The sequence below is a fragment of the Epinephelus moara genome, chromosome 14 (assembly GCF_006386435.1).
Source record: "Epinephelus moara isolate mb chromosome 14, YSFRI_EMoa_1.0, whole genome shotgun sequence".
Classification (NCBI taxonomy): Eukaryota; Metazoa; Chordata; class Actinopteri; order Perciformes; family Serranidae; genus Epinephelus; species Epinephelus moara.
This window is the reverse complement of record NC_065519.1, coordinates 21154648-21174546: the sequence shown is the minus strand read 5'-3', so window position 1 is coordinate 21174546 and position 19899 is coordinate 21154648. Positions and strand designations below refer to the sequence as shown.

Genomic DNA, 19899 nt, shown 5'->3' with positions numbered 1-19899 from the left:
ACCATGCTAGATCAGATTGTGATGCTGATTTATTTTTTGGAATGAAAATAAAAGTGTTCTTATTAGGAAATTAGTTCTGTACATGGTGGTCAAAGCACATGCTCGGCTGCAGCGGAGCAATTAGCTGATGAGCACAACAACAAGGAGGTGGATTCTTGAAGGGTTATTCCAGGTTATTTCTGTAGCTGTGTTCATCATTTCTATCAGTTGTGATAATATTTTACTCACCAAAGTCATTGACGAGATATCAAAACCTGCAAAATTGCTAGAATAAAAGTCGGACAGGTTCTAAACAAGCCACAGTCGAGCCAGATTATTTTAGACTAAAGAGATTGTACCTGAAATATCAGTAATAATCCTTCATCCAGCTGATCCTGGATGTCGATCTGCAAACTTTGACGCATGTTTGTGCAGTGGTTAGCACTGTCGCCTCACAGCAAGAGGGTTCCTGGTTCGACCCTAGTGCAGAGTTTGCATGTTCTCCCCGTGTCAGCGTGGGTTTTCTCCAGGTACTCCGGCTTCCTCCCACAGTCCAAAGACATGCAGGTTAATTTAGTGACTCTAAATTGCCCGTAGGTGTGAATGTGAGTGTGAATGATTGTCTGTCTCTATGTGTCAGCCCTGTGATAGTCTGGTGACCTGTTCCAGAGTGTACCCTGCCTCTCGCCCAATGTCAGCTGGGATAGGCTCCAGCCCCCGTGACCCCTAACAGGATAAGTGGTTACAGAAAATGAATAAAGAGTTGCTGTGTAGTAGTATTGTGGCAATACTGGAATTTCTACCTTAATTACAATACGTTGAAAAGTAACCTTAAACAAAAACCATGTTCAGAACCACATGACATCTTTTCTTTTTCCTCATTAGTAGCAGAGAACAGCAGAATGACTGTAGTAGACATTAAAAATAAAAGAGAGACACCTCTGTGTGTGTTGAAATCCACTAGCTTATTGCCGCAGCTCTACACTGCGCTCATACAGTAGTTCCTGCTGGTACTGGGATGGCGGCATCACAAAAGCGTAGCACCCACCTTCAGGTTCCCTCCTGGTTACCATCCTTAGCTCTGTCAGCACTGTTGCCGTTGTTAAGTGCTGTTTAAGGAGTTAGCGTTGTTAGCTGCTAGCTGCCGGCTCAGCCATCTCCATGGTGACATATGTGTCCAGACACGCTCTAAATTTTGCATAGAGCCTCTTTAATGATATCTTCCAAGTCATTACACCATTGTGCAGCCCTGTTACATAACTCTGGTCTACTGTATAAGCTTCCTCATGAGCTCCTGGAACCTGCTCTACAGCTTGATGTCACCAAAGAAGTTTCTGTGATAACCTTTGGGGCTTTTGAAAATCTCATGTTGCCTCATGCATCAGCTTTAATTGTGGGGTTTCCCAAAAGTTTCTGTGTGTGTCTGCACTATCTGGCTTCTGTGGGTGCTGTAGATGTCTGTGGGGCCCAGTGCACACCCAGAGTTCAACACTCAGCACTGGAGTTAATGTAGGCAAATGAGATTCTCCTGACCTCAGCACTAGCGAGAGCAGAGAGCCCTGCCACTGCGGAGGCCCACAGCTCACAAAGACCGGCGTGTTTCTATTGTGTTTTTGTCATTAGCAATTTGCCAGCTCTTGGTTTGGCCCCCCCCGCTGATTTCCTGTGGTGATATCTCCAACCAGCTGCCTTATCACCCCCCTGTACCTAATGTAGAGGGGAAATTACAGAAGGCAGAACTTTAATATAGATGCATCCTGAGCCCTGATATGGTGAAGTATGACGGAGCTGCAGGATGTTTGTTATTTTCAGTCTTATCGGAACTGACCGACTTGCAGCTCCAGGATGTGATGTAAAAATATGATGTAAACAAACACGATGTGATGTAAAAACACGGTGGAGATGGATTAGAAGGAGGCTGGCTGTTTTTCCTGGCCTCAGTTATATTTAATTAAGGTACGGCTAAGGTTGTATAGTCTAACTGCCCCTGCTTTGTTTGCCGTTTGGGTGTCTTGTGAGCTATCAATCACGTCCATCAGTCAGGTGATGTATGTGATGACTCTGTAATGTCCTCAGCTGGTTTGACCTGTCTGTAGTTCCTCTTGAGATTATGTGTCTTCCTGTATTTCAGCATTTTCCTGTGTGTGTGTGTGTGTGTGTGTGTGTGTGTGTGTGTGTGTGTGTGTGTGTGTTGTTTGGGAGGAGCAGAAGGGCCTGGCAGCTTTCTGCTTTATTTATTTGAACAGGAGTCATCTTCCCCCCCGGGCCTCAGATGGCCTCTGCTGAGTTTGTTGTCTAAACCCGTCTCAAGGATGACATATAAATATAATCTTTTTAGGCCAAATTAAATAAGGTGTGTCTGCATATGGGAGAGACTCATTTGCTGCCTGTGTGGAACAGGTGTTGAGCATTTTCGCTCTGACTACAGTCGGATGTGCTGCCCCTAATCTTTTTCTAAGTAGGCTATGGATGATAGCAGAACGAATAGCCTCAAGTGCTGCTAATTCAGGGAAGAAAACTTTTAAAAGTTCGACATATCACTTCGGCTATCATCATTACTATGAGACAGTATGCAGGAACATTAATCATCATCTCGTAAAGCTGTTCACCAGAGAGTGATGACTGACAATAACCTGATTCTTAATGTTAGACTAAAACAAGATTTATTTCAAAGAACAACAGTCATAACTTTGCCAAATCAGTAACTGCATATTTTGTATATAGGGATGGGAATTGATAAGATTTTATTGATAGCAATGCTGTTATCGATTTTGCTTATCAGTCCGATTCTTCATTGATTCCCTTTTTGATTCCTGAGTAGTTGTCTGTGTGGAAAAAAAGTAGGCCTACACAGGCTTTCAGTGTCAACACAACTGTTTTGTTAGCTCTGAGTGTGAACACAGGGTAATGAGATGAAATACGAGAATATTTGTACAGCTTACATTTTCATTGAGGTTTTCTTAGTCAAAGTCAAAAACCTGCTAAGCCTCCCTGCTTGGTGTTATTGTTAGTATAACGCAGGATATTTACCTTTGGTACAGATGTGCTGCTCGGCTGGGAAGCAGTTGTACTTGTGTGTAGAGTGTCATATAAATGGCAATACTGGAAGATGAGAGAGATGTTTCAGAATATTGCCGTTCTTTCCACCGTTAATTGAGATGATCATTAGCAGCACTGTTATCGTCTTTCATCAAGAAATGCAGCCACACTTTGGACCGTTTCTTCCTCTTCACCATGACGCCATGTTGCAAGGTTCCAGTAGTGTAGATAAATTAATTTGACATCATTGTTTTGTAATGAATAACTGACAGAAATGCATGAAGGAAGTAACAAAAGGAATCTGATAGACAGGACAGTTAGGAACCGTTTCTCCTTATTTTTATGTATGGATCATAGTACAGGTTATGACCTTCCTTTTTCATGTCCACTAATGTAATTGTAATTATACATGTACATATGAATTAGTTGACTAACAGAAAATTGATCGATGACAATGATTTACTATATTTTATGTACAGAAATTGAATATTTTTAGGTTTTAGACTGTTGGTTGAGCAAAACAAGCAACTGGAAGATGTCACCTTTAGGCTCCGTGAGCCTCTCTTTATTTTATATACCAGGCAATTAGTTGATTTTAAAAATAATCAACAGAGTAGTTAATAAAGAAAATAAACACTGGTTGCAACCCTTGTGTTAGTCTTTCTCTTTCTAAAAGCTCACAAGCTAATATCTGACATTTATCCCAGTCATCATTTCTGGAAAACTCCAGGACCTTTGGAGTTCAATTTTCTCAACCCTCTTTTACTTCTCTTTTTATTAGATGAGAGAATTTGCTCTCCTCCATTCATGGTCCTGAACTCGGAGTGCAGCCCAGATGTGCTGGAGCAGATCAAGAGGCAAGGACTCACATTCCCCTTCAGTAAGTGTCTTTTTAATACTTTAATATCCTCTAGATATTGAGGACTTAAATCTATACTCCATTTACTTTATTTGAACCTAACATTGTACTTTGAAATTTTGTCGCATAAATTAATTTCCTGTCTCACATTTCTACGTTCATGGTCAAAGTGTAAGGCCTTAATGTGAGACGTTTTATTCTCCTGCTGAAATGTCATTCCTGCTCTACAATATTTCTCTAAGTGAGGTTACCGTGCTAAGTCATCTGTGTTTCCTCGCCCTTCTTTCTCCCTCAGTTTGCAAAACACGGGTGGCTCATGGAACCAACTCCCACGAGGTAAGAGGCCACAGGGCTCAGAGGTCACTCACGCCCTGCACAGTTTGCTTTGTGAGAGCAGTAACACTTGTCCTGTCACAGGACTGTCATTTAACTCAAGTCCAAACAACAGAATCAGATAAAGTGCTGTATCTCTTGTATCTTTGCGTGTCAGCTGAAATCAATACCCCTGTCAGGCTGACCAAATAGTCTTCATTCCTCCACAGCAGGGACGTTAATTATTAACTATTTCACTGTTAATCAACATTAAGAATTTTGAGTGATTGATGTTATCAGTTAAACAATTAAAGTATATAGATTAAATATAATATAATGACGCTACTGGGGGAGATGAGACAGCAGACTTGAGTCGTATGCCACAGCCAGGGCAATGCCAACATGTTGCTCCTGTGAGACGACTACAGCGCCCCTCAACTTGCCAATGACCCATAGGCAGAGGTGGACACCTACGTGAGAGCCAATTCCCCACTCATTATATACTGACGACGATCCTCTTTACTGGTGGAAAGGAGCAGCAAACTTTCGGTTGCTGCTGTTACACAGAACAGTCAGTTTAGTGTCTGCCTGGTTAGCATGAGCTTACACAGCAGCAGCAGCTAACATCCAAAACCGAGCCGTTAAACAGTCCTAACAAACTGACACTGATACAGCTGGACTCTGTGTTTAAACCTGTTGGGTAATGTTGGCTTTGTGATACCATTAACCCCGTCACCACATGATTCTCTATGTCCATGGCACGCAGCTCACCTTCCTGCAGTAATAGTTTTGTGATAAACAGAGAGAGAGCGAGAGAGAGAGAGACAGCAGGGCAAGGAGGTGCTGAGCGAAGCAATACGCTACATGCAGGTCTGCAATGAAATAAGATTTTACCCACTGTAAACCCCACCCTACTCCCAACTTGTTGGTTTGTGGTTAATGATCGGTTAACGAGGGTCGGCTATCAGTCACGAAAAAGACTCTAAATTAGCATTCCTACTCCACACTCACTGCATTCAATAAAGTTAGGATTTAAGTAGTGTTGTTGGTTTGAACAGCCATTTTGGTTGATTTTTATTTTTTCTATGTGTAGGCATGTCATTTACTGTGTGTCCTCCTGTCCACAGATGGCCATTATCTTCAGTGAAGAGGACCTGAATGACGTGAAGCCTCCCTGTGTGATCCAGAGCTTCATCAACCACAACGCAGTGCTCTACAAGGTGTTCGTGGTGGGAGACTCCTACACTGTGGTGGAGAGACCTTCACTGAAGAACTTCCCCGCTGGGCCGGCAGGTGAGGAGACAGACAGACAGGCAGAGGGGTCAGAGAGAGACAGGCGGGGAAGTCCAAGGGCTGCTAACAGCCACACTGGCCAGACTGTATAAGTTGCATGGCTTTCCCAAATAAGCCAATAAAAGGGCTCATAAAATGGCTTTATAGTCCCTGTGATTGGACCCATTCACCCTTTTAAGGGATGCAGCAGAGTGCAATTCAGTTTCGCCCTGTTGGTACATGCTGTTAAAAACAAACAAGAGCAGCGGTGTTTTTCTCCATAAACATTACAGAAGCCTTACCCATGATGCAACTTTGAATACAGGGTTGTCCCCTGGCACAGATGACTCCCGTATTTGCATGCAGATACAGTAGAGGCCCTCATGCAAAGCAGTGTCACCATCAGCGTAGTAGTCTGCTTTGTGTAACGGTGCACAGAGAACAGTTGCTTTCAGCCTGGAATGCTGAGCGGTGCGGCAGGAAAGCACGACCCTTGTCAAACACATAAAGCAACATAGCACAGTGTTACATCTGCACAGCGTTTAGATCGCTGCGCTCTGCAGCCTGGAGCTATGCATCGTGTTTTGTGAGTGGAGGGAAACGCCGGATGAAAGAGTGAGGTATGAAGATAAAGAGAGGTAGGGGTTAGTGCTCGGAAAGAACTTAAAAATAACTGCGTGAGAGATGTTCTGTCCCATCCAGTCTTCCTCCTCATGCTTCTGTCGACTTAAACTGGTGCTTGCTCGTCCAGTCTGGGAATGGACAAGCCCATCTGCCTAACACTTCATTACCATGACCCTCTACAAGCCGAGGGGCATATTTATTTGGACAGTATGGAATTTACTTTTCCCCCTCCACTCCCCGCCCCTCTTCTCTCCCTCCAGCACGCTCTAATGTTAATCATTACAACGATAACAACGAAAAAAGTGGCCAATAAATTCTAAAGTTCATCCCATCACATTAATCGCTGCTTCAAAGGAAATCCTTCGCCTGAGGCAAACGCCTTATGTGCGGTTTTGTTCATACGTTAACACCCAACATAACATGGTTATGACAAAGAGGGTTAAAGATTAAAAGGCTTCACACTGGAACGGTTTCTGTTTCTTTACAGCAGGTGTTGAAATCAGTAAGACATTAATTTAGTAAAGCTCTGATTTCCTTATTACATGTGTAACCACTTAAGTTTTGCTGCCACCTAGTGCCAGAGATGAGAAGTGTATATAGATGACCACACAGGGAAAGGATGTCAAAGTGCAGTCAAAGATCTTTAAAATTCAACCTCACCTGTTCTTCTTGTTTCTTTTTCAGACAGGAAAGCAATCTTCTTCAACAGCCACAATGTTTCAAAACCGGAGTCATCCTCAGACTTGACCACGGTACGTCCACAACATCATCAACGGCTACTTCCATGTGGTTCCTTTCTTTTCTTTTTTTTTAACATTTTGTTGTTAATGTTTATCTCAGAGAGAGAACGTAGAGGGAGTGTCTCAGCCACCCAGTGACGATGTCATCCGAGAGCTGTCCAGGTCATTGCGGCAGGCGCTGGGCGTGTCCCTGTTTGGCATTGACGTCATCATCAACAACCAAACAGGCCAACATGCCGTCATTGACATCAATGCATTCCCTGGTAGGTGCATTCTTCCATCCACAGGGGCCCCTGGTTGTCTGTGATATGATTATCTTGTTCATTTTTATGCTGAGCAAAAATTTGAATGCAGCGCTTTTGTTTTTGCTCCCATTTTTCACAGGTTTAAATTAAAGATCTAAGATTGTATTGTGCACGCAATAGATAAATTTCTTTCACACTCTGATTGCAAATTTGTTAATATCAGCAGTATTGAGCACTTCTCCTTTTCCAAGATAATCCATCCACCTGACGGGTGTGGAATATTAAGATGCTGAGTAAACAGCATCATTACTACCCGTGTGCCTTGAGATGGTTATAACAAAATGCCACTCTAAAATGTGCAGTTTTATCACGCTACATAATGCTACAGATGTCACAAGTTTTGAGGGAGCGTGCCATTGGCGCCAGAGACGTTGCAAGTGCAAGTGAATGTTCATTTCACTTTCATAAGCTATCTCCACTGTCGTTTCTGTGGACTTAGCAGTACATCCAGCTGAGGTAGATTGAGAGAATTGTATCTATTGAGTGCATAAAAATGTCTTAGATTTTTAAGTTAAAACCTGTGAAAAATGGGAGCAAAAACAAAAATGTCGCATTCAAATGTTTGTTGAGACATGGACCAGGTCTTAGTCACTGTGTTAACAGGACCCTTTTTTATAAGTGAAGGGTAACTTCGGTACTTTTTAACCTGGACCCTATTTTCTTTTCTTTTTTTCGTGTGTAAGTGTATGAAGGGGAAAAACAATGGACCACAGCAGTGAAACAGCCTGCAGTGTAACCACTGGGGGCATTCAAGTCCACTAAAAGTGCTTGTTTTTTCCAGTGACAGGTTCCGATTGTTATTTTAAGTGTCTGACAACATTGTGTAAAGGAAACCTTCATAGATACACTTTTCGGTTAAAGAGTAAGATCCATTTTGTTAAACAAAAAGGAACGGTCCCAAAATCACTATCACCAAGGCCACCAGACCCCATTTAAATAAACAGTAAGTATATCATCAAAAAACACACCTCATTCACAGCTGACAGAAACAAAATAAAATTCAGAAAAGCCGTCTTGGTTCAGCTTTCCACTCGTCCAACAATCACCATCTCTGATTTGGTTGAAATAAACCCTTAATTCACCCAGTTAGATGTGAAAATATGCTGGCTTTATACACACTAAAATTACTGTTTATTTAAATGGAGTCTGGTGGGATTGATGAAGGCGATTTCAGGGCTGTTTCTGGTTAAGCAAAATGGATCCTACTTTTTAACAAAAGTCTATCTCTGTAGGAATCCTTTTTAGAAATTGTCAGAGACTTGAAATAATAATTTGAGCCTGTCAGTGGCAAAACAAACACTTTCAGTGGAAGTGAATTGACGGTGCAAACATGCCCTGAGTGGTGACATTGCAGCCTATTTCATGGCTGCCGGCTGCAGCAGTTTCCTCAATACTGGACCAATTTCAAAAATTGTGGTTTCCATTGGTCACTTAGAAGCAAAACCATGGGAACATAGGCTGAAAAATATCGGAGTTACCCTTTAAACCTGAAACAAAAGACATTTAAGTTGAGTTTGTTGTAAATATACAGACTGGTTCCAGATCTCTGAAACACTGCATACATCTTTTTGCTGCCTACTGTCCTTCAGTCATTAAAGAACAGCTATTGTATTTAAACATGAGTAAAACCCTGTAAACATTTGGAATATGTTCAAAAGCTGAATTAGCTGAGCTGACTGTCGTCCCCTTATATTCTCAGGTTATGAGGGCGTCCCAGAGTTTTTCAACGACCTCCTGAACCACATCACCAGCGTGCTTCAGACCCACAACCCGGATTTCGCTCCTGCCAGCGAGCAGCCCAAAGGCCTGCCAGTGAGCACCACGGTACCCAACGCTGCCCCACCGGCCCCCGGCTGCTGCAGCATGCTGGGAAAGGAGGCCAGCGGAAGCCCCTGGATCGTAGAGGGCGACGGAGGGCTGAAGGGCCCCCGTCAGAGACTGGGCTGCAACTCGGCCATGTCCCCCAACTTCCAGCAGCACTGTGTCTCCACGATAGCTACCAAGGCTTCCTCCCAGTGACTGATCCCCCTCTCCGTTTGATCCCTGAACAAAAAAACAAAACGGATGACAATGGTGACAATAATAATGAATAATAATCATAATAATTATGATGTTAATGATGATAATATATCTAATCAAAAACATTTTCCTATATAGATATTGAAAATGATGGTGATTGAGTGTAAGCTTTTTTCTCTCTGCCTTTTTGTATTTTTCGTTTTGTCTAATGAGACTTAACAGTACTGTAATGTGAACTTTTGGGAACTTTTGCCTAATAGCTGATTTTTATTTTTCTCTCTTGTGTGAGTTCTCTGTAATGAAAGGGTCCAGACGAGGTAGCTAACGGGGAATGGCTGAATCAGGACTGGAGAAAGATGTGCCACTAGACGTGCAATGTATGATCCCTTGTATCTCACAAACACAAAACACGCACACACACACACCGGTACGTTTACATTGCAACGGGCCGTGCCGGTGATGTGTGTCTGTATTCTGGTCAATACCACTGACTCCTCTGCACAAAGTGAGGGGGAGAAAAGGTGGCTGGGCATTTGAACACTACTCCACAGATCCCGGGCTGCTATGTGACTGTGGCCAACTGACGGCAGAGGACGTAAAGAGTCCGAACATGAACGACAAGATAGTTTTGGGGGTTTTGTTAGTTTGAACAAACAGGTAAGCCGTTTACTTTTCCGAGTGCCATCAAAGTTAAGTGTAGGAAGGACGCCTGCAGAAAGATAAAGGTTAAAAAGAAGAAAGCAGATCTCCATGACCATGTGACCAAGTTTCTTTTATTTTTGCACCAATGTTTCTAAGGTGTGTTTTACTGTATGTCAGACGGAAGGTGTTAGGTGTTCAACAAACAAGCTGCGTCCTTGTTAGAGTCCCAGTTTGAGTCGCTCCGGTGCAGGAAGACGAGGATCACATTCCTTTTCGTGTTTGTGGATGTTTTCAGAGAATTCCATGATTTTTATTTTTTTTCTCAGAATTCCAGAGGGATCTAGTGAGATTTCTCTCGTCACTTCATGGGTTTGTAATCTCCTTAAAAAAACGTGTCTTCAACGCTTGTGTCTGTAATGTGAGCAAACTACTCTCCTGAGGCCAACTTGACCTATCAACAGACTTGGGGCTGCTGTGTCAATCAGAGAATTGTTAATCGGAAAATCAGTTATTCCCCTAAATTTAAAGGTAAAATGTGTGTTTGAGTACCCATGAATTGGGTATGAATTATTTTTGATACCTTGAAATGAAAACGGCTCCAGAAAATTGAGGAATTTGTTCAGCATTATGATATTAGATTCAACTCTGACAGCACTTTCTTGACAAAATGTAGATAAAGAAACCAGTTGGTTCGATTGCTTAAATTCTCCGACCTGTCTTCTGTTCCAGCTGCTGTATTTGTGTCACATGTTAAAATCATTTGGAGGGGAAGTGGAGGGGCGGGGGGGGAGATGGTCCAGCTCTTGTTCCCAGTGTTCACTGTGAGATTTTTTTACTCCAATTTTGTTAATATCTTTGTCCTGATATCTACTAAGAGCAACTTTATTTTATTGAGATTTTATGGGGAAAAAATGTTTTATATAAATGAAGTGAAAGCACGGTGGATGTTTTTGAACAAACGGTGGATATTTACTCGAGGTGTAGTAAAAAAACGCTGGGTGTGGTTGTACAGGTGGTGTCAAAGGGATGGATGAGCTTGTGCTTGATGCTGTTGTCTCCCTCTAGCATCTAGATTTTTTTTTTTGCATTCCTCTGAGCCTGCTTCTCCTCTTGTCCCAGAGAGCTCCTCCTAGCTGTTTTATTTCCTCCATCAGTATCCAAGGGAACTGACTGTCCTTTTGCTCGCCATGTGATCGTAAATAATAGTGTCAGCGCAGCCATCTCACCAGCATCTCTCTGGGACAAGAGAACACCAGTGATGCTCTGAAAGTTTGTCCTCACTAGACACATTATATTGTGGGAATATTTCCTCAATCTCCAACAAGTAACAGTGAATTAAGAATGTAAAGGTATGGCAGCAGGTTCAAAGGGAGCTTTCACATCCTTATAACCCGACTCCTCATCTAGGAAAAAGGGGCAAAGTTTTAGGCGCGTCCATGTTAAAGCTGGAAAGACTGATACTGTGTACACCACTATATCGTGTGTCCTATGTTGTGTTCCTTATCGTGCTTCTAAATGGGAAATAAATGGTTAATCCTACCCTTGGTCATTTCTGCAACCCAGACGGTGTCATCATGCTCCCAGTTTCCACCTGAATGTTTACTTCTTGGGTGTCTTGTACAGTACGTGTATATATGCCTAGGCTTACATCCGTACAGTATGTTGTTTTGTATCAGTTCTGTAATTGAGAGGAATCCACAATTTTGTGACCTTTTTTTAATTAAATGGCCAAAACAACAGGGCGAAATAAACATGTGAAACCTTACCGGGCTCTGTTTGATTCAGCTTTGGTTGTCTGATTGTTTGTGGGTGCATGCTGTCTCTTCAGTATCACATCTTAGACCTGTCACATGAGACTTCAAGCCGAAAAATGTTTCTTAATTCTGCACAGTCCATTCAGTTGATCCCTTCAGATCATTATTAAATACTTTAATTTCTTCCATCAAAAAATGCTTCATGAGTGCAAAGAGAAGACTGCAAAACAGAGTGCAGCATTTCTCCACCCAGCCTCCAGGTGTTTATTGACTCAGCGTTTATGAATCGCACATTTCATAGAATTGGAGACACAGTAAAAAACCAAGACACACATATCATGACAAACTTTTTTCCAACAAGGCTAATTGAGACAAAATGGTTGCTTATTAAAATAAAAATATATATTCTCATAATTTTAGTCTTCTGTACATGTAAAAAAAAAAAAGCCCACATATTTACAAGAACGCCAGACAAAAGAGGGTACAAAGGTTTCTAATGCTACTTTCTGCTCTCTGCCAGGCCTCTAGGGTGCTGGGTGTTTGTTTCTTCAAACCACCAAGTGTTCATGAGGTTGTAGATGGTGTGCTGTCGGGTTGGCCAGCAGTCCCAGGATGGTGGAGAGACAGTGAAGCTTCTCCTTGACGTGTTCAGGCAACTTTTCGTTTTCTTTATACCTGCGGAGGAGACGGACATTAGTGAGAGCTGCCACTGCCTTAAAGAATGCTTCACCTCCAAAATGACCATTTGTATACCAATAGCCCCGTTTCCACTGAGCAGTACGGTGTGGTACAGTTCAGTTCGGTACGCTTTTTTTCCGTTTCCATTGTGAAAAGTTGTGGATGGTACCAATGGAACCATTTCGTACCGTCCCCAATTTTGGTACCCCTTCTTTTGGGATACCTAGCACACAGATCTGGTACTAAAATTTGGAGCTGTGAAGACTGCATCATTGAGATATGCGAGAAAAACAACGTCTTAACGAATTCAACACAACACGGGGTACAGCAATTACTGTATAAATGGTCATTTTGTGAGTGAAAAATTCCTTTAGTAACAAAGCTAATGAACACACAAGTCCTTAAGGTGACAGAAAGTGTGTTGTACCTGGTGATCCTCCCCTCTGGAGACGTGTAGGTGATGCAGGAAACTCCCGCCTGAACCACCAGCTGAGACCCGTCGTTAAACTGCACCCACACCTCTCCATTCGTCAGCTGCAGATACAAACATAGATTTAATCACAAAGACAATTCCTTTGCTGATTATAGAATATTAGGTTAATTTATTCTTCAGTTACCTGGGAGGCCCATCCAACATTGGGTACAAATATCGACTTCACCACTTTCCCTGTTTCCTGACGCAGCGGGGAGCTTTTCTTACTCAGACTGGCTGTGGTGAAGTCAGACCCATCGTAGGAGATCATCTGGACATAAAAATGTAAATTAATAAAAATCATAGTCTAGCAGTGAGAGCCTCTAAACATCTGTTCATACATCCTGAAGTATAGGGCTGTGAGACACTCACTGAAGGAGTGATCTGTGGAGGCTGAGGAGGTGAAGCTATTTCAGGAGGAACCGGCTGGGAGGGCAGGGATGATGAGCACAGCGTGTCTGGGTTGGCAGGTCTCCTAGGAGCGGTGACATACACAAAGCTAACATTAGCCACAAGTGGTGACATTAAACCAAGAATATATAAAAATGTGAGCATCTCACCTGCCGATAGTGACGGGGAAGAAAGGGACGTTCTTGGTGCTGCGCTGCTCCTCTGCTGTGATGGCGGCCTCCAGGGACAAACACATGCTGTGGCCTTCATCAGACAGCTCCACATATAGCCTGCTCTCTGGGCTCAGGCCGCTCAGCCCCACCTCGCCCTTCACCGTGTACGACTTCCCGCTTTTCTCAACCACTCGCACCAGCTCTGACGTCTTGTGGGTCTTTGCTCCTGTACAACACAAGTGTTTATGAAGGGTTACACCGTTAGTTGCAGCCCTATCAGACAAAAAAACGCCAGTGCAGCTTCTCCCTCACATGTTTAGACTCACCATCATAAAAGCAAACCTCCAGATCTGCATTGGGAGAGTTCTCCATCAGCATCACCTTGGCGTACTTGGTGTAGAGAGTCACTTTTGGAGTCTTGGATTTCACGAGCTGCACAAACTTGGAGGCGTACTGGTACTTCTTCCAGTACTTTTCTGTGACAAAAACACAAATTAATCAATTAAGTCCAATTTCTAATCTTAGACAAGCTGATGTCACTGGGTGTGATGCGTCCATCTGAATACCTGGAAGGTCCTCGTAGCTACAAATCAGAATATCTTCTGGAGGAGCAGGAGGACAGTCCAGGACAGGAAAACCCTTTCCACCATTAGGCTGGTATATCGTCACCTACAACAGATGATAATATTAAGCTTCATATTATTTCATGCCACCAGCCTAGTGACATGTTATGTTGTTATACCACCCCCTACCAGTCACATATGGAACACTTAAGTGAACTCACCATCAAACCATCACAGGAAATCCTAAGGACTTCTTTAACCCTCTCTTGACCATTCTGGCATTTTAACAACTCCATGCACACTTCACCTGTGTCCAGCACGCTCACCTGCAGGAAGCACAAGAAATAAAAAAAGACAATTATTGTAACAGCTCACATAGTGAACAGTAACAGATCAATTAAAAAAGAGTGTATTATCTTACAACAGCATTTTTGGTCTTCTGTCTGATTGGCTTCAGTCTGGACGCACACAGGGGAGGAACTATGTCCCTCAGCGTTTTCTTCTCTTTATCCACACCGGGTTTGACTGAAGGAGGCTTTAATTCTCTGCCGTGAGGAGGCTGGAACTCTGCTCCAGGTATGTTTTCCCTGTACGAGTCACAGTTGGAGGGAAGGTTATGGTGCATGTGGTGCTGGTTGTGGTGGGGGTTCACATTTCGGCCCATGGGCATGTCTGTCCAGGAATTATGAACCCCCAAAGGTCCTCTGCTGCTGTGGAAGCTGCCACTGCTGCTGTGAGTGCTGCTGTCCGCGGGCTTCTGCCCAGAGGCTGAGAAAGAATAGACAACATTTGTAAAGATCTGGTTTTAACAGGATGGTTTTAACATTCGGTCTCACAAGTGCGGCTGGAGCCTATACTAGCCTCTGTATCTAAGGGTGAATCAACTAATAACAACAGATAATTTCATTCAAGGGCATGTCAGCCCCAAATCAAGCTACTGAACTAACTAAAAGTTGCCCTAAGTGAGAACATAAGCTGAATGATAGCTGTTGAAATCTCTCATATGCACAGATAATCAAAAAACTAAACATCAGATTTACCCTCGTTATTGAGCCAATTAGTGACTCCCTCCAGATCTTGAAATTGCAAGTTTGGTGGATGTGCAGTCTGCGTGGACAACATATACCCAGAACTGAAACAGAAAGTGCAATCTGTTAGTCTCAATAAATTTGTTAAAAATAAAAAATGAATAAACAAATAACTGAAGATCATAAATAGAGACTTACTTTGCTGACTGTTTGACGGGGGGAGAGGGGAGCCTTCCGTGCTCTGTAAATGGGTGCTGAGTAGAGGACATAGGGAAGACTGGTCTACCTAAACTTGTCAGAGTCTCCTCTGAGTGGCATCTCCCCAGCTCAGCATGACTCGACCCCTGGCCTGATGCAGAAGAGCTGGAGCGATCTGAAGAGTGAGCCCTCCTCAGGTAGCGAGAATGAGGCTGCCCGCTGTCTCCACCATGAACCCCCCTGCTCCTGCCCTCTCTGTGAAATCTGTCTGCAGGGTGCTGCTGCTGCCACTGGTCTCCGTCCTCAAAACAGGCGCTGTTGGGTTGGCGTGGAAGACTCGGAATAGGCGCCATCCTGTTAGGTAGAGCAGAGCCAATCATGTGCTTGGTTCTTCTCTGGAGGCGGCTGCTGCCGCTGGCTGAGATGGAGGAGGTGCAGGCTGTGGAGATGGTAGCAATGCCACTGTCAATGGATCCCTCATCCCCCAACCCCAGCTCCTTGGTCCTGACCAGCAGGCTTTGGGTCATAAACGGGTGGTCCAGCACTGCAGAGAGGCTGGGCCGCTGGGCGGGGTCCCTCTGCAGCAGCTGATGGATCAGGTCCTGCGCCTCTAGAGAAACATGGCTGGGCATCTCATAATCCCCAAGAACCACTTTAGACAGAGTGTGCTTGACTGTGTCCGTGTCGAATGGAGGACGGCCCATCAGGAAAGCGTAGAACATGCACCCCAGTGACCACACATCTGATTCAAGACCATGAGCGCTGCGAGTGGCCACCTCTGGGGAGATGTAATTGGGTGTCCCACACATTGTGAAGTGCTTTTCATTTGGGAGTTTGAGCTGAGTGGCCAGGCCAAAGTCTGCTATCTTTATGTTCATGCTGCTTGTCAGCAAAAGATTTGACAAGGTTAGATCTCGATGCAAGATGCCGTGGGTATGTAAATACAGCATTCCTTTCACTATTTGATGCATGAAATGTCTTGCTGTGGAACAAAACAAAAAATAACATTTTTTAAAGGCAGGCAGCTCACCAAACTAAACCTCAGTAAAATATTTACTGCAACATCATTCAAATTTTATTTTCAAAGTAAAATAGTTCTGCCTGACCTTCATCCTCAGAGAAAGGCATCTTCCGCTCTTTAAGGTACCGACTCATCTCTCCATTGTGGCACATCTCCAACACCAAGTACACATAGTTGCTGTCCTCAAAGTAATTGTAAAGCTTGAATAAAAACATGACATATAATACAGTATTTATTATCATGCCAAAGTGAGAGGACACAAAAATATGAGTGCAACAAAATCTAGAACACAACTGAACTTGATGAAATGATCAAACTCTTGTCTACAATGATCACATTGCTGTGGTCAAAAAAAAGTGGCATCAAATTCAGTATCTAGACAAAGCAAAAGATCCCGCTCTCCTAGTTAATCTTCAAAGACATACTGAAGAGTGACGCTAACACTTAAAGTAATTACAGTGGGTAAGGTAACCGTGACAACCATAGCACAAAGCTCATATACACAGACTCGAACACAGCCAACATACACAGATTTCTGAAATTGTAGGGTGTTTTTCATTTTGCAAAAACAATTGGACTGAATAACCACTACTAGTGCTGTTTGTCTTTGTCTGCAAATCTGGCACATTGTAAAGTTTTGTTTCTACTTAAAGTGTATTTCAACCATTAATGTTATACAGAAAATCTAAATCAGAACAAATATATGAGAGCCACGGTAGACTTTATGTAGAGTAATTATAAGCCACACTACTCCATGACAAGAAATTAGTTGTGTCTGACCAACGTTACCTCAAGTATGGAGGGATGTTTCAATCGGCACTGAATCTCCACCTCGTTTGTCACACGCTGGACCATACCAGCTTTGTGCATTGCTTTTTTGTCAATCTGCAAATGAGAACAACAGAGATAATTATACACTCAACACTTATCGGATTAACGTGCAATGCAGCTTGGTGGTTTGGTCTGTTGGCTAATAGTCAATCTGTCACCCATAAAGACAGTGAACCATTGAGACCTCATTGGTAGGGAGTCAAGGGACCACAAGGTACCCTTGGGAGGCAACTAAGGTCTAATGATCCAAACAGTTCCAGTTTACACTTCAACTGTCACTAGCAACAGCTTGGGCTATGATTAACAGTCTATTTACAGGTGAAGCATGCCATAATTGTCTCATATCACTGACAAAGACATGAATTGTGGGATTCTTACCGTTTTGATCGCAACCTCCAGACCAGTCTTGACTGATTTTGCCCTGTAAACACATGCAAAGGAGCCTTTGCCAAGGAGGGTGAGGACCTTAAAATCCTGTATGAGAAGACAGAAAAACAAACATTGAGATTTGCAAAGATGGATCTGCAGAGACATATAACTATGTTTTGATCCCGTGACAGACAGGATCTTTAAAAGAACAATACCTCAATCCTGACCTCCTGAGCATAAGATACACATTTCTCCTCATCGCAGCTGGCTTGTGTGTCAGCAGAGTGGTTTAGGAAGAAATAGTTAATAACTTGATCAAACACTGCCTGCGCCATGCTGTGATGTACAGCAACACACAACAATCCCGCATCTAACGACTTCGCATCGGAGAAATCCTCCCACAGCAAACGTTAACTGTCAAACAAGCCACCAACACCTGACGCCGTCATATGGCCAACCAAAACCTTTAATTATCCCGGCTCTCTTCCCGCTAACGAGCACCACTTGTTGCCGTTTCCAAGCAGCATGTTGAACTAATGCACTGAGGTGAAACAACAGTGTTTGTCCCGAGAGGAGAGTCGGGGTAAGGTTACACACACAGGCACTGAGGCTGCAACATGACGTTGATAACAGCGACAACACTAAGATGATGATAATGATGACATTAGAGTGATAAGGGAAGTTAAAATAAACCACGGGCACTTTCGGGACATAAACAAACGTGATAAAAATGCTAAAAAGCTAACGCTATCGTTATTTAATTAAATGGCGTTAGCTTGCACTACGTTAGCAGAAAGTTAAACGTTTGACACATTCAGTTAAATATATAATATTAACTTATTTCTTCACAGTTTAAATGTTAATCTATAGCGACAAACACCGCCTGACTCACGACTAACCAGCTATTTGATAGCTATCCCCAACCTTAACTTCAGCTAACGTTACCAAACAGAGCAGAGTCTGAAGTTAGCATGTGGGCGTTAGCCTAACATAAATACTCACCTCAATTTTATCGCCGATTGAAACACTCATCGTGTCTGGTTTTCACATGCAGACGCCTGCAAGTTTCAAAAATTATTCCTCGATCGGCTGAGTGCATCGATAGTCGGTACCGGAGGACTCAGAGGGCAGATGAATGTTGTTCTTGCGTTCCCCTCCAAAACTTTGCCATTTCTTCCATTTTGAAAATATCCGCCCGTTACTCTCCTGCCTACGTCACACGCTACGTCGACAACAACAATCCGGCAATGCCACGCCCCCATAAGCGTCCCACACATGACTTTGTAATGAAGCTCTATAAATGTGTTTAAAGGTAGTTTTAAACCCGCCATCTTACTTTGTAAGCTTGTACATTAAAGTTTGTTTCTGTAAAGCTTGTATATTTATTGTATTTATGTACAAGTCTAAGTAAATAATATATTGTAAAATAAGGAATCAGATAAATGCATACAGACAGACATTATTAAACATAACCATGAAATGGTGAAATAATTCATTCATAAGTCAGCCCATTCTAATCAAATGTTATTTCATCTAAATGCAAATGCTTATTTTTATAGTCCATTAAGCTGATAATTATATTTTATCAATCATTTTTTCTATTAAATTTATCAAAATAATGTTGTTACAATTTTCCCAGTTTGAGGTGATCAAATTATTTCTGTCCGAAACCTATCAATATTCCATTTATAATGATAAAACACAGAAAAAGTGAATGTTTGCTTAAAAAATTACCTTTATTGTTTGATTGATTCTATGAGTGGGACTTGGTATTATTGCCTTCTTTTATGAGGGTGAAGGGTTTATTTTATTTCAACTATTTAATTTGTTTATTTCCTTCTTGCCAAATATTTACTTATCTTATTTATTTATCTATCTATCAATTCATTTTATTTATTTATTTTTACCAATACGTTTTCTCATGGGTTGAAATATGTTAATTTATCGAACCACAAGGACTGTTTTTAAAGGCATGGTCCTATAACAAATGTTTTATCTGTATTTGAATATTTTGTCACTTTACCTTCAAAGAAAAGGGAGGGGAAAAAAGCACAGGATTTCATGATGAAAGAATTGTGAAATTGTGAAATGAAGTGTGGATTGTGAAATTTAAATTAAAAAAAAATACCTTAATTGTAATAGACTGTCAAAATAGTTGCTAATTTTCATTCAGTCTACAAATCAATTAATCAACTGGATATTTGCGCTCTAATTTCTTGAATTACAGTCACTTAACTGGCTCCAACGTGTTTTCCTTTTTTGGCAAAGACTTGGTAGCATGGTATGACATGAAAATAATATTGGACAAATTGGCTTTGTTAAATAAAAGTGCTGGAAATGCATAAAAATGATCTCATTGTTAAAAAAAAATAGGATGAAAAATGTATTGGATTATTTGATAATTTCCTGGTTGCATTTAACCTTTCCTCTGTTATTATTTATATGATTAATATTCCTTAATGTCTGATTTATTCATTTAGTTTTAAACACTTTATGGCTCCATACACATTATCTCTTAAAGCGTAATTTTACCTGCAGAGAGTCAAAAAATCACACTGCAGGTGTGTGTGTAATCACAGTCCTTCAGTTCACAATATTTAGATACACAATTACAGTTTTGTCAGAGTGAGC

At 42.2% G+C, this 19899-nt stretch overlaps 2 protein-coding genes across 2 annotated transcripts in view; one reads left to right on the top strand and one right to left on the bottom strand.

Moving 5' to 3' along the window:
• The window catches only part of itpk1b (inositol-tetrakisphosphate 1-kinase b), a 39104-nt gene extending 27548 nt beyond the window's left edge, over window positions 1–11556 (top strand). The window contains exons 6-11 of the mRNA XM_050061259.1: window positions 3800–3898; window positions 4173–4213; window positions 5317–5482; window positions 6770–6837; window positions 6926–7088; window positions 8830–11556. Of these exons, the coding sequence (XP_049917216.1) occupies window positions 3800–3898; window positions 4173–4213; window positions 5317–5482; window positions 6770–6837; window positions 6926–7088; window positions 8830–9149 (857 nt within the window). The 3' untranslated portion in view covers window positions 9150–11556. The remainder of the gene's footprint in view (window positions 1–3799; window positions 3899–4172; window positions 4214–5316; window positions 5483–6769; window positions 6838–6925; window positions 7089–8829) is intronic.
• On the bottom strand, window positions 10565–18469 carry plk4 (polo-like kinase 4 (Drosophila)). The gene is made up of 15 exons (XM_050061256.1): window positions 18271–18469; window positions 17278–17373; window positions 16858–16953; window positions 16154–16268; window positions 15048–16029; window positions 14862–14953; window positions 14243–14589; window positions 14043–14147; window positions 13825–13927; window positions 13585–13734; window positions 13256–13484; window positions 13068–13170; window positions 12841–12966; window positions 12651–12757; window positions 10565–12220 (listed from the first exon to the last, which is right to left on the bottom strand). Exons 1-15 carry the CDS (start codon window positions 18298–18300, stop codon window positions 12094–12096), a joined length of 2808 nt encoding a protein of 935 aa, XP_049917213.1. The 5' UTR covers window positions 18301–18469; the 3' UTR covers window positions 10565–12093.
• Window positions 18470–19899: the final 1430 nt, after the last annotated feature.